Consider the following 15,370-nt stretch of genomic DNA (forward strand, 5'->3'; position numbering starts at 1 on the left):
ATGTTTAATAATTAAAAAAAATATTTAACTGGCAAGGATGATAACTATACAAAGAAGATAGGAATGGAATAGAATTTATAGCAGGAGCTGCTTCTTAAAGAAATTAGTGCTCTATAAGCTTTGCAGAAATTTGCGGGTTTTCTGTTTGCACAATAGAACCATGCATTTGTCTTCTTCAATGCTGACATATTAGTGAAAGATCACAACCATCCAGACTGTCAGTGGATCTGATGGCATGAACATCTAACACACTCTTTGCACTTTTCCTTGGATGAGAACTGCTGTCAGACTCAATTAGTGGCAGAGTAAAGCTCATCCGGATGGGCAGGCAGACATGAATTAAGAAATACTTAATTGCTCAACCACCTGCAGATCCCAGTTCCTTCAGAGGTCTGCTGCAACAGGCACCTTAGCAACATAGGATGAGGTATTTTCTTGCCATGAGAAAAGCAATCAAAAAGATTGGCTGAAAAAAAGGTGAGCTGGGTTAGCTATGCTCACCTAAAAGAGGCCAAGCAAAGTATTTTCCACTTACTCTGTGCAAGTTCTACCACGCCTGTGAATAGAGCACCTGGGGGGCCCCAGTCACGCAGTGTGGACGGCTCGGAGGTGCTGTTTGTCCTCCCAACTCTCTCTCTGGGGAAGGAGGTGGTGGGGCAGTGGCACCTTTTGCTTTCGTAGTGGTGTGAAGAGGCTCAGAAATGTGGCTCAGAGTTCACAGAAGAGCTTACAACACTTGGCTGCCTCTTGCGAACCAAAACCAAGTGGAGAAAGCAGTGGGAAATGGTATTGGCTACGTCTGAAGAAACAAAGGGTTCACTGTCACCAGCAGGATGCTAGCAGGGTCACAGTGCTCTCTGTATTTAAAACAAATATAAAAAAAGGACAGTGGAAGAAATGGAAACAGTATGGGGAAATAGTAGGCTATGTCACACAAGGTGAAATCTTTGGAGGAAAAAAAAAAAAAAAAAGAGCCAAGGGGTAAAGCTTCTGGGAGGCTCAAGGAGAACAGTAACCAGTGTCAATATGAGGGATTTCAGCTGAACAAGTGGATTTTTTTTTTTTTTTTTACACCCTGCTATGGTTAAATGTCAGGAAATTACTCCAGAAAAGCCTAGGAGTTTACTGTGAGGGGGTGAAGAGTGAAAGATCCCCACTAACACTCTTTCTGGTCAAAAGAAGCTAATGCTTCAGGATGAGGAATGAATGATGAAAAGAATAGACTTCTCTCTCTACACCATAAATTCTTCCTAGCACTCTCATTTCTCAGCCTTTCAGAGACACAGGCATCATGAAAAGAATCCTCTCACTTCAAATCTGTGCATATGCTCTAAAGCTGCTGTCTGGGCTTCTTCCATACTGGAAAGAGAGAGGTGAGTACCTCCAGAGCAGAGAGATCTGCCCCAATTAGCTATGACCTTCTGGAGTCACTAGAGAGCCTACCTGCTTATGTTAGATTAGGAAGCCAACTTTAAAGGACCAAAGTTTGGCCAGAAGAAGCCCTTTCCACCATAACTTGTATTTCACCCCACCCAGCACAGAAAAGGCAGATGAAGGGTGCTGGGTGTTTGCTAGGATACGCCAGATCCTCCAGCTACCTCTGCATCAAAGCAGATGGCTACATTGCTGCTACTGGATTCAATTGCTGTTGCCATGTTTCATTTTCATTTGAGTCGCTACAGACAACTGCTCAGATTCAGAAACGCTGGCTCTGACACTGAGCTGCCACATCGGACAGTATGAAAACTGGCGGCCCACACTTCTGTAGATTAAAGGAGGCCGTGTATCATAGCTCGGCTGAGCTACATCCAAAAATCCCTTTGATTTTAGATAAGCCAATAATACAGCCAAGTTTTCCTCCCTGGTACTTTGTTCCTGCAGACACTTGATTTTCAGATATCCCTAGAAAGAACAGAAGGAAAAAAGAATTAAAAATTTATATGACAGCTTCTGCCTGGACAAAGTGATAGTCTTATTAGAGTCTGATATTCTAAAAAGCAGTGAGGCCCTTGACTGAACTATTTCTGAAAAGTTACATCTATTTTTGAAGACAATATCCAAATCCTTGGAAGATGAGAAGCAGTCCTCCAGCTGGGATTCCTAGGAGGAGGAAAGGAAGGTTTCTTATACAAGTTTGACTCTTTGCAAATATTCACCTGTGATGCGTATACTTTCATGATGACGAGGTTCCAAGTACAAAACTAGGCTCAACTATACAAGTTCAAAAAAACAATCTAGATAACTTTCACCACCTTCATTTTGTGAGGAGCAGGTGAAAGAAAAAACTTCTTCTTGTAGGCTACCGCAGTTCTTTAAGTACGTGTGGGTTCAGCCATTTGCTTCTCCCCGAGTGATGTTAGGCCTGATAAAAAGATAGGTGGAAGTGCTAATATCCTGTTGTTCTCTTGCACGCTCTCTCACAAACCTGTCTCGGAAATTGCCAGTACCTCTGTTGGCTGATTCATTCATGTCACAGTTCTCTAACATATGCAATAGGGCGCTTTTGGAAAGGAAAGTTCCTATTAAAATACTAATAAATGTTTTCCAAGAAAAACAAAATGAAAAACAAATGCAATTACCCTACCAAAATTCATCACTATTGTAATCCAAATAGATATTTTATTTGTGTTTTCTGTAGAAATAACACTCAGCTAAAGAGTTCTCCTGATCTTCCAAAACATCAGGTCCCTAAGCCAATCCTGTCAGTCTATGCTGGTTTCACATTGTTCACTCTCAGCCCTGACACACTCCATTTGGAGTCAATTTTGATACAAGCCATATAGAGTTTATGTACTGAGGTAACATCCAGTGCTGTCATTTTTCCATGTAACTAAATGTCAGCAAGAAATAGAATCTAAAATTGGTCTGTAACTATGGCAACTAATGAGCCATTCTAACTTGGAGTCCCCAAATCAAACATGTGACCATCAAGGGATTCATTCCAGTTCTAAGATGCTGCTTTTCAGAGAAGAAAATATGCTGCTGCTTTTGCTGACATGCGCATTAGAGGCATCAACCTACAACCAGGCTTCAGAGCTGGAACAGGTTCAGACAAACAACTAGGAGAAAAGTAGTTTCTTAAACTGGGAGGAAAAGCAGCCAACCTATTCTATTGATGCTAATCATGTTGGATAAAGATAAAACCCTGCAGAAACAACAAAATATCAGAGACAACAACAGTGTTTGAAATCATAGCACTGGGGAACAAAGCTTAAGCTTCATGATGAAAAGTAATGGGTGTCTAATTTCAACAGGCATTTGGGACCACACAACTCAAAAGTCAAAAACATGCATATAAGAATAAATGTGGGGCCATCACCATAATTCTGGTAATGGGGAGGCCATTTCATCTCCCATGACCACATCTTCCTTCTCAGGAGCTGTTCTGAAAGGGTTGTATCAGGAAACTCTCTTAAACGCATCTTAAAACATATGCCTACAGTTAAAATTCCCCATCTCTTTACCAGGGAACAATGTATTTATTCCCCTTCATATCTCTGCCTGGAAACTACCAGGTGACTCTTTGTAGGGCCATGGCAGTTGAGTGAAGGAAGTTCCTCTAGAAGTAGCTGAGGTCTCTACCAGGAGGGCTCTGTAGAAAAGATGTTTCATGCACAGATTCCTTCAAAGCCAGAATAATCAGATGGAAACAGCCTGTTTTGTATTTTTTCTGTATGCTGTGCTACTACTTTTTAAATGGGCAAACCCAGCTTTTCCTTTCTGCCCCAGGAGCTTAAGATCTTGGTGCCAGCATGTGGTAGGAACAAATGACAAGAATCCATAGTATGAATGGAGTATACACTAAAGATGTTTTCCCTGTGGCAATAGAACTGGAAATCATTTAGCTGCTTTTAACACGGAGCACTTTGTCCATATTAAGTAACATCATTATTCAGGCTTTTTTTTTTTTCCAGAAGACAGAAGAGAGAAAGTAAAATAAACATGTAAATAAAGCAGCTGTTAGTTTTCCACCATAATTTGAAAAGTGCATTGTTATTTTTGTCAAATAAAAGTTGAAGCTAGAATTATAATGAAATCAAGATTTAAAATAAAGGGTCAGTGTTCCCTTATCCTATATTGCAAGGTTTCTTTAAGTAGCATGTGTATATTCCAGAAATGCACTAAAGCCCAGATCAGAGGAGAGGATGTTAGGTGTTAGTCAATTCTTTAACAAAGAAACTGGAAGTTCTTACCAATTTTCTTTGAAGATTTGAAACCTAACAAAACAACAAAAAAAAATACCTTCACTAAATTACTTTGCCCATACATATAAACATCACCTGACACTGTTTGCGAATATTGGCTTTCCTGGGTAGAGAAGAAAGAAACCAGCATAAATTACAGCTTTTAACACTGAAAACCATAAATGTTGTTGTCTCGTAAAATGAGCTACATTTGAAACAGTGAAAAAATAATTACAACCCTTGAAATTTAGAACAATGAAATATTGTTATGCTGTCTGTGAGAAAAAAAAAAAAAAAAAGACCTCTTTGAGAAAGACCAGTCAGAATACTTATTATTACAGGTCTAGAGTAATCAGTAAAGTCAGAGGTCTGCCAGAGGAAGGCAGTACAGGTGACAAACACATAACAAAAGAAAATTAACAACTTCACTTCTCTATGTGTGAATTTGCAAATGTGCATAAATCTCAGTGAAGCTGATTTAAAAACCAGAGTACTACAGTTACATCAATGATACGGTCCTCGCAAGATGTCATGCTCTATGGTACGTGTACAGAAAGAACAGAGGCAACTTAAAAAGTGCTGTATGATTTTGCTGTACAGAACAAAGGCCATCTCTGGTGCTATGTATCTGCCTCTGTATCACAGTGTGTTCCTGCTAAAGCAGCAAAGCCTTTGTGTCACACCTTAGTATTGGGCAAAACGACCATCAAGGGATGATATGATTTGATACCAGGATCACCTCCACAGAGGTTACTCAGGTGATTTACTGGAGAAAGAAGAGATCTACACTAAGATTTTCTCTTTATCCGAGTGCTCCTTTCCACACTTAGATTTTTAACAAAGAATTACAGACTTGCGCTCATGACAGAATCTGATGACCCCACATCCAGTTTAATTCCCTCCCGTTAGAGGGAAATGATCAATCGGTTCAACCACAGCGTTTCCTATTCATACAGAAAATATAGCTATGGAAGCAAAGCTATAACTCAGGAGAAATAAGCAGAGAGACAGACAAAAGAATAGCAAGGAAAAAAGGGGATTGCATTCTGCTCTCATCAGATGTTCCTGATACATCTCCAGTCACAAGGTCACCACCATCAACCAAAGGCTTGTAAAAAACATCCAGCATAACATCCTAGATGCATCAGGAAAAGCTGTCAGTAAGTGTTAAAACCAAAAAGGTGTAAGGAGGATGATAAGAGATGGACATCTCACACTTTCTCAAATTAATTTTTACTTAATTAATTCATCTCCATCAGATCTGGGCCAGCTCAGCAACAGCAGTAATGGAAATTAATATATTAGGGCTCTACACAGGAAAAAAAAAAAAAAGCTGCAAACCCTGTCCACCTACTACACAGCATCATGTCTTCATTAGTTTACTGGTATTTAAAGGAAAAAAGAAAAAAGAAGAAAAAAAAGGAAAGAAAGAAAACTTGCAACGGCCCACACAAAGAGTAAACACCACACTGTTTTGTGTGAGGTTGAGAAACAGTTATAGCAGTAAAGAAAAAAAACAACAAAACACCCAGCTACAAACAGAAAATGTCTAAGTACTGCTGAAAGTATAGGAAGATGATTTCAACATAGCTAGTGCATGTGTGGGTACGGCTACCGGGGCAACCGCAAGCAGCTTTCATCAAGAAACACTTCTCACCATTTCTTTTCCTTCCTTCGTCTTTTGTCACTTTTTGCGGTGCCATTACTTTCTGGAGGGAGCTCCGGCCAGAGCTGGGCTTTCCCGACCCGTTGCTGATGATGGAGCCGTTCTGACTTGGAGACCGGCTGCAAGTAACCATAGCAACAAGAGAGGCTGTGAGTTCTTCCTTATAAACCTCATTTCAAGGTTATTTCGTTTGCACAGTTTGCATCACTGAGTTTTCAAGTCTGATTTTGTACAAAAAGGAGAGAGAATGTAAACTGCACACAGCAACACAGTAAAGGCAGGAGTGGGGTGACGGTAGGAGAACACGACTTCTCAATTAGCTCAGGGCTGATAGGCGTCTTAGTGGCATCAAAAGCAAACACTTCTTATGCACAACCCCCACAATGACAGAAGCAGCACTGCAGAGGACAAAAAATCCTATTATCAATTCAGTGTCATTTATACAGCTAAAATAAAGCAGACCTTTGTTCTTATATATATGGATAAACTAATTCCTTTATTATTTAGCCTGTATTTGCACTCAACTGTTTTGTCAGCCACAACGCAAAATTCACCCACTTTACACATACGTACATGCAACATGATAAGAACATTATCTTTTTTTTTTTTCCTTTTTGCACATTTAACCTGCTTTGCTTGTTTAACCAGCACCATCATTTGCTGAAACTCCTAAGAAAATGCTTGTTTTACTCAGCCATTACTTATCCTTGCCCTGAAACTGGTCCCTGCACAGAGTGAGGAAGGAGGGCAGAGAAGAACTGCTATGAGCATTCAGTCTCGATGAGGAGCAAGACCAGAAATGAGCCGCATAACTCTGGGCTGCACTGGGAGCAAGCTCTCGGCAGAAGTTCTCTTCTTTTTGGGGTGGGTAAATTACTCAAATCCTAATGCACAAGTTGGGAAAAGCAGGCCAAAGTAGAAAATGTTAAATCTGGTGCTACTCTACATCCAGTCATGGTATCACTTTGTTTCTACACATGAAACTTGCCACAATGGGAATGAAAACAAGCCACAGGACCTGTAGAGTTACTCATGCACCTATCTGCAATCTATCACTGAATTGTCATGGCCAACCACAGGACAATGTAAAGAGGTTGCACTGGAGGAAAAAAAAAGGAAATGGACTTAGTGACAAGGACTTTCATTTACAGAGAAAAAAAAATCAAATCAAGTTCTATTGCTGTCACAATGGCTTTATATCCAGAACGTTGTTCTGAAGCAAAACAACTATAAAAACCATCATGTAAATTATTGCCAGTACTATATGGCCAGCTTTAAACATTGATTTACCTCCAGTTCTGACTGCCCTGTCTGGTGTGAGCAGGGAGCATTTACTGTGGTCAGAACAGGAAGTGACAAGCATGAGAAAAGTAATTCTTAGGGACCCCCTTTTGAAGATAGCCCAGGTGGAAATACATCTAATTTGAGACAGGCTCTTTCCAGCTACAGGGCTTTAGGAGAACTCAGTGTGCAACCCAGCTCAGCCCAGCCCAGCCTGGGGATTTTCATGTGAAACTCTATTGAGAATAAATATTCCTGAAAAGTAGCATTTCTCCCCCATAAACCTGTCTGTCACTGCTAATGAATAATCTCAGCCCAATAAAAAAAAAATTCATCCAGGGACAGCCCAACACCTGAAGAAAATCTGCTCCACTTGGGAACAAGGAAAAGAGGCAAGCACGGATAGCTTGCACAATGGTTTCTGCTACCTAATATTCATCCTTTTTAAACGGCCCTCATGTTATTAACTGTGAAGTTTCCTTCAGTGGTAATATCAGAGAAGATACTCTGATCAGTTACCAGCCCCTTCATGGCAGCCTGATTTAAATTGACCTTTCCGGGCTGCAAAGTAGCCTGGATGAAAGAGCAAATACATAAAGGTCAAGAAATATTTCTTCATCTTCAGAAGCCATTAAATTCCATCCCCAGGCACAGCTCCTGGGAATGAAAAAATACTAAAATTCTGAATGTTCTCACTTACTCAAGTAATCACCCTGAAGGAGGGAAAACTCTTAGTTATTTGCTTAGAAAGGCATCAAGGTTCAACACATTTTATAATGAGAGTAACTTTCTTGTGAATTGCTGGATGAAGTTTGCTTATCAAGGTTCGTTTAAAATTGTGCAGATTAAGTAGAGGGGAATTTCTGCGCTCATTCAAAGGAGCGAGTGAAGTGCTTAATCACTTTTGTTAGAGGATTAATTAATAGGGCTGGTTTACATTTTTTTGTGCGTATTTACACATGGCTGTGGAGAGGCTTCAAAACATTTTAAAGAACAGTTCCTGCAAAGACTTAACCTGTGGTGGCCCAGCACCAGCCAGAGCTGGTGTCATGGTCATCTTCCATTTGTCATTTCATCAGAGGACAGAAGACTTCAAAAGGGATAAGTACTGTTTGGTTCACATGGACCATATAACCTGACTCTCATGGTTCAAGTGATTTATGGTGCCAACGACGCATCGCTGACATTAAAGGGCATAATAACAGTTTACGCCCAAACCCAGCGAAGCTGTTGCAGGAACCAGGGGAGTTCCCAGCTGGGTCACTCTTCCGTATTACCAGGCCCTGCAGAGAGCTCGCTCTGTATTCCAGAGGATTTACTATACAACCAGAGAAGTATGCCAAACCATGCATTAGCTCAGGCTCCTCCTGTTTCCATTTTTCTGTGGGGAAAGCCTTACAACCGATGGGGATGTCTACCCACCATAAAGAGCAGCAGCACCCGATCCTCCAGCCTTGTGACATGTGGGCTGACACCTTCCAGCCCAAGGCTGCAGCTAGCTCCAGTGCGTCCCTGTCACTGCATACAGCAATATTGGGCCGAGTTTTCTAAGCTTTTCTGTTAGTCCAAAGGGGCAAATATCATTGTGCATTGACAAGTACAAGATGAGGTGACTCAGCTATGAAGATTTGATTTTCTATAGAATTTCTCTGCACTAGCCAGATACTCTTCTTTTATGCTACCAAGTACCTTCAAAAGGCAAGGACTACGTTATGCCAGTGAACTAGACAACAACTGTCACCCCTATTCAGGCGGTTTACCTAACACTTACTTTCATCTGTTCCCTTCAGTATCATTCTTCAGCAATAAAAAGTTGATGATCCTCCACTCTAAATTAATTTCAAGGAGAGCAGGTCAAGGGGATGGACTTGAAGCATGCAAAACAACTAGGATAAAGAGATACACTGCTTTCCTTGCCTTGAGACAAGAAATAATGACCTTCATCAATTCTGAGGACGATACAAGGTAGAGATGAGGTAAAACTTCCTAATGGGAAAGGTAATGAAGAACAGATTGCTTGAGAAGTCTGTGATCATGGGATGGCTCTTATGACTGGAGTGTTGGAATGGAAAGATACAGGCTCTTAGGAAGGACAGGCAGGGGAGACAAGGAGAGGGTGTCACCCTCTATGTCAGCGACCAGTTGGAGTGCATGGAGCTCAACCTGGGGATGGATGAGGAGCTCACCAAGAACTTAAGGGTCAGGATTAAAGAGAGGGCAGGGACAGTTGACATTATAGTGGGAGTCTGCTACAGGCCACCTGGCCAGGACAACCAAGTGGATGAGGCCCTCTATAGACAGGCAGGAGCAGCCTCACATTCACAAGTCCTGGTCCTTATGGGGGACCCCAATACTTGTTGAAGGGACAACACAGCAGGGCATAAGCAATCCAGGAAATTCCTGGAATGTGTCAATGATAAACTTCCTTCTCCAAGTGACAGAGGAGCCAACAAGGAGAGGTGCCATGCTGGACCTGATGAGATGCATCCACAGGTCCTATGAGAGATGGCGGATGAAGTTGCTAAGCCACTATCCATCATATTTGAGAAGCTGTGGCAGTCCAGTGAAATTCCCACTGATTGGTAAAGGGGAAACATAACCCCCAATTTTTTTAAAGGTAAAAAAGGGAAGACCTGGGGAACTACAGGCCAGTAAAGTCTCACCTCTGGGCCTGGCATCATGGAGCAGATCCTCCTGGGAACTATGCTAAGGCACATGGAAAATAATCAGGTGATCAGCTACAGCCAACATGCCTTCATTAAGGGCAAATCATGCCTGACAAATTTGGTGGCCTTCTATGGCAGGGTTAAAGGGTTGGTGGATAAGGGAAGAGCAACTGGAGTTGTGCAAAGCATTGACACTGTCCCACACAACATCCTTGTATCTAAATTGGAGAGACATGGATTTGATGGATGGGCCCATGAGAACTGCATGAAGGCCAAGTGCAAGGTCCTGCACATGGGTTGGGGCAGTCTCAAGCACAACTACAGGCTGAGCAGAGAATGGATTGAGAGCAGCCCTGAGGAGAAGGACTTGGGGGTGTTGGTGAACAAGAAGCTCAACATGAGCTGGCAGTATGCGTTTGCAGTCCAGAAAGCCAACTGTATCCTGGGCTGCATCAAAAGAAATGTGACCAGCAGGTTGAGGGAGGGGCTTCTGCCCCTCTGCTCTTGTGAGACCCCACCTGGAGTACTGCGTCCAGCTCTGGGGTCCCCAAAACAAGAAGGACATGGACCTGTTGGAGCAAGTCCAGAGGAGGCCCACGAAGATGATCAGAGGGCTGGAGCACCTCTCCTGTGAAGACAGGCTGAGAGAGTTGGGGTTGCTCAGCCTAGAGAAGAGAAGGCTTTGGGGACGCTTTATAGCAGCATCCCAGTACCTAAACGGGCCTACAGGAAAGCTGGAGAAAGATTGTTTACAAGGGCATGGAGTGACAGGACAAGGGATGATGGCTTTAAGCTGAAGGAGGGTAGATTTAGATTAGATATATGGAAGAAATTCTTGACTGTGAGGGTGCTGAGGACTGGAACAGGTTGCCCAGAGAAGTGTGGATGCCCCATCCAGTCTGGAAGTGTTCAAGGCCAGGTTGGATGAGGCTTTGGGCAACCTGGTCTAGTGGAGAGTGTCCCTACCCATGGCAGGGGGCTTGGAACTAGATGATCTTTGAGGTGCCTTCCAACCCACATCATTCTATGACTCTATGATCATCCCACCACTGGAAGACTTTAAAAAAGGTAGATAAATTTCAGTTAGGGGTGTATTTTACCCTGCAGTGGAGAAGAGGAAGAGCCAGATAACTTCCTGAGGACCCTCTAATCTGTAATCCTACAACCCTGTAGACTTACTATGAAGAAACTGCAAACCTGGGACACTTTACCCTAGGCACTGATGTCATCTAGCCTATTCTTACACTCTCAAAAATTTTGTCCTGCTATAGACTTTGGATCTAGAGGTACTGCATAATTTAGTGGCTGTTTGGGGTTTGCCCTTGTGCTAATGTAGACTTTGGGTCCAATTCTATAGCAATAGAATCTGTCAGTGGAGCTACAGCAACTTGCAGTGGCTGAGGTCCTGGTTTCTGGTTCATCTGAGAAATGATCAGTGTTCGTATTCCAGATCCGATGTACAGTTTGGGTTCATCTCTTGTACAACACCAGCATGCATATGAGAGCCACTTCCCATTTACCTCCTTTATGTATGTACAATCTGTGAAGTCTTTGCTTTATTTTATCCTGTATTTTGCAGCAATCTTACACATCCAGCGCAGACCACTGTTATGCCAAGAATATATTGCGGAGGAACCATCTGCCACATGCAGAGCCTGGGTGCCAAACCTTACAGGTTTTTCCTAAGCAACCAGCAGCATGTACCCTATTCCACCCCTCTGTGGAAACATGCCAGTCTATACCTTTTCCTTGTTTCATTGGATTTGGCAGTTTTGATGGTGCTCCCATCCTGCGTAATTTCTCTTTCCTGGGAGGCAGGAGCATCTCTAACTGGAAGTGGAAGTACGACGGTCTCCTGAGTTACAGGTAAAACCTCATCTTCAGCTCCCTGCTGACCTAAGTGTTGCTTGGCATAGTCAAAGCCTTGTACTGGCTGCAAAAAAAGTGGAAGAAAAAAAGAAATTTCCAGCATGCATCATATGTTAATATAAAATTTCCACTTCAGTATAAAATTTTCCACTACACCTTAACTTCTTTAATTATGTAAGCAACAGGTAAAAATATATAGATTGCCATATGAATGCCCAACAAAAAAGCAATTTTCTGATGAGATCTCCATTCCACATATTTCAAACATGATTAGTTAGTATAAAATTTATCTTGGCTAACCTTTCTTACCCTGCCACAACACCCCCCGAAATTCCTTTAACAGACAATGGAAGAATCAATATACAGGAAAAAATTTAAGAGGGAGAAAAATAAGCCTGTACAGAAAATGGAAAACTTTCTTTGTGAAAAAATTCTTCTCTTTCCAAAGAGGGTGGGAGTAATTTATTCCAAAACAAGACAAAGTTCAAAAAAACAAACACATACATAAAAGTTTCATGGGCAACATTTTCCAGAAAAGGATCTTTTTCAGATCAGTGAAATTATATTTCCCCTGGCTTGCCAGTTGTCTACTGGGAAGGTTGTTATTGACTTCACTTGTTTCTCTTGGGAAGTGGCATTCGCAAAATCCTTGCAGCAAGGCAGCGGAGGGCTGCGTGCCCAGCCTCTCCTGCCCCAAAGCCCAGCTGCGTTTTCCCTGCTGCCTCTGCAAGGAACCAACAGAACTGACACATGCCCTCTGGGTAAAGAGACCACCAAAAGGTGGATTCTTTTAATGGAAAAATTAAAGCATTTAAGCAAAACTTTCCAAACTGCATTTTCTATTGGAAAAAAAGAAAAAAAAAAATCACTCAAAAAAATCCCTCGCCACCGGTAAAACAAAAAATTTGTCATATAAAAAAAGTTCTCACTACACTAAATTGAATTAATTTACTAAACTGGAAGGATGCTCTTCCAGAAGTACAAAGGCTACTGACGGAATGCTAAAAAAGCACCATAAAACACTTCAAAGGTGAGCAAGGTGATTTTAACCCTCAAACGTACTTTGGGAAACACATCAGAATTAGACAGTTAATGCCTGAATGGTCTCTCTCAGCTTCCTGTCATGTTGTTATTGAATATATTAGTTCCAGAAGAAAATCAGCTGGTTACAAAAATTTGCTGATGGCACAGAAAAAGGATGTGCTCTGAAAAAAAACATTTTCTCTTGTTCTGTCCTTTACTAGATTTGGGCTATAGCTACAAATACAGATAAATTTCACAGGCAATCTCAGTCTGAAAAATAAAAATGGGGCTGTCTTCTATTTTATGAAACAAAACATGCTTTTTGTTTATGGGGATCTACATCGTATTCCCAATCTCCTGTTTGAACCGAGGCTGATGATTTCTGATGTGCTCATGTACTTCAGTGTTGCTCTGGTAAGTAGCTCCAGTGCATCAGAGAGATGCTAACTGGGCTAATGCTGATTTGGGAGAGCAGATGTCTCCATACATTACCACGATGGAACTTGCAATGTACCAGAGAAATGCCAATTTACCATCACCACCCCATGGCAAGTCATGACGATATCACCCCTGACGGAGCCTTCTGCCTGCCCTCCTCTGAAGGCAGGGTACCACAAAAGCAGCCACCAAATTAGCTGTGAAGGGAGGAAATGAAGAAAGGGGAGGGAATGAAGAAATGAGAAGTAGAAGCTGTGTGAAGGACAACTAGGAAGAGCTACTGCACATCGTCCTAGACAATAATATTTTTAACCAAAATAATGTTTTTCAACCTTATTATCTAGATGACGTGTTAGTCAAGACCCTCCTAAATATTCTGCAAAAAAGGTAACAAAAGAGAACAGCTAATTAAATTGGTTATTTCTCCCTCCATGCCTTTAAAAGAGTAGAAGTTGTTACAACTTATATTGCATATCTTATTTTTAAAATAAGTAAGTAAATAATGAAAAAAGATCCAAACAAACCCAAACCAGAAGCAGCAAAACATCAGAATTACTAAAGAACTCTGCAGAGTCCCAGCTCAGATCTGCCAAAGGAAGAAAATGAAGGATTATTTTAATCTCAGTTCTACTTACCACCATGGCTAGTAACAAACTGCATTAAAGGAAGAGCTGAAAAAGCCATCCTCATCAGCAGACATATTGCGTTAAATAAAACTTGATCTTGGAACCCTGCTCTGCAAAACCCCACAGGAGCAGATGGTTTTACCACCCCTGAAGGGAACTGGCAAGACCAAATCACCATCAGGCACTGCTGAAGCACTGCAAGCATAGACATCGAATACGGCCACAATACTGAGAAAGACCGAAGGACTGGGATTTGAATATTGCTTTTGAAATAATAAATGAATGATGAGACCATTAAATGACATTGCCTGGCAAAGAGGAGATTGAATATAGGGAGTTGTTTCTGGGACTTTTTTCCTCGTAATGATCATGAAAAAGACACTCGTATTTAAAAAAAAAAGAAAGGAAAATAAAAAGAAAAGAAAAAAGAAAAAAGGATTATCAGCCCCTTCCCTCTACATATACACCCATGTACACAGACAGTTTCTCTAATCTTTTTTTTTTCCATGCCCTTTATCAAATTGATAGTGGTTGTTTTCTCATGGCCTGCAGTATTTGCTTTTGCTTGAGGGTCTTAGACTGCAGATCTTATCTCTGTTTACCTGCAAGCTTATTCTTTCATGCTCTAAAAGAAAGGAAAGGTGACAAATCAGATTACAGCCTTTAAAATAGCATGCTGTGAATTAGAAAGCAAGGGAGGTAAAAAGCTAACATATATCCAAAAACCTCAAAGTTTAAACAATATCTCAAAATTAAAACTGCATTGAAATAATATTAAAATAAATTCCAATCAGAATTTCACTGATTTTAATTTATATCACTTTTAATTTTAAAAATGTAGAATCAATTGGGGAAAAAAAAAATGGTAACAGTCCCTTTTCCCTGCAACTTAGTGCAGACGTCCCTGACTGCTAAGGCAATTCAGAACAGCAACACAAGATACTATAAACTCCGCCGCATATGAGAGGTCATTTTTTAAACTCCATTTATTTAGCCTTCAGTCTGTGACAACAAAAAAGTCATTCCTTAATTACCAGGCACAGGCAGCAATCCTGCTGTTATGTTCCATCACCTCCCCCGCCTACCGAAGGATATTTAACGCTAAATGTTTCATTACCCCTCCGTGCCGTGTTCGTGCATCCTATCCCGCTGGCACGGGACGGGGCTTCGGGAGGGACATGGCAGGCAGCTCCGCTCTGCGAGCGCCCGCAGCCTCCCGCCGCTCCCAGCAGCAGCAGGACCGCAGCAATGAGCAGGCAGCTCTGCTCTGCCAGTCCCCTTGGTACAGGACTTTTGAAATCCGAACGCATAAAATGGCACCGCTGTAAACAAAACCAGCTGAAATCCAATGTCGTGGGTATCCCATAATATTCTCTTTCCCTCTCTATACCGCTTGCTGGATATTCAAAAGAGATCCAAAAAATTGCTCCAGCGATTCAACAGCAAATCTCAGACGCACAAAAACAAAACATTAAAGCTGCTGCTTAAAATAAAAATCACTCTGCTGTGACTCCACTTACAGAACAGATCCAGCATTAATCAGTCGTGGGCACTCTTCTAAGCCATGAAATAGAATATATTCATTTTAAATGTCATATAGATATGTGCTCATCAGCT

The 15,370-nt window shown here is 41.6% G+C and overlaps 1 protein-coding gene across 8 annotated transcripts in view; it reads right to left on the bottom strand.

Annotated features, from left to right (window-relative positions):
- The window catches only part of KIAA1549L (KIAA1549 like), a 138,365-nt gene that overhangs the window by 38,803 nt on the left and 84,192 nt on the right, over window positions 1-15,370 (bottom strand). For 6 of the 8 annotated variants that reach the window (XR_012835811.1, XM_075755251.1, XM_075755248.1 and 3 more), the window contains exons 12-14: window positions 11,540-11,730; window positions 5,842-5,969; window positions 4,194-4,217 (exon numbers count right to left, since the gene is read on the bottom strand). Coding sequence is in view for 7 of the 8 variants with exons in the window: in XM_075755251.1 (XP_075611366.1) it covers window positions 4,194-4,217; window positions 5,842-5,969; window positions 11,540-11,730 (343 nt within the window). In the remaining variant the exon portion in view is untranslated. The remainder of the gene's footprint in view (window positions 1-4,193; window positions 4,218-5,841; window positions 5,970-11,539; window positions 11,731-15,370) is intronic. The other 2 variants (XM_075755250.1, XM_075755249.1) reach the window with 1 other exon arrangement.

The sequence above is a fragment of the Balearica regulorum genome, chromosome 5, assembly GCF_011004875.1.
Source record: "Balearica regulorum gibbericeps isolate bBalReg1 chromosome 5, bBalReg1.pri, whole genome shotgun sequence".
Classification (NCBI taxonomy): domain Eukaryota; kingdom Metazoa; phylum Chordata; class Aves; order Gruiformes; family Gruidae; genus Balearica; species Balearica regulorum.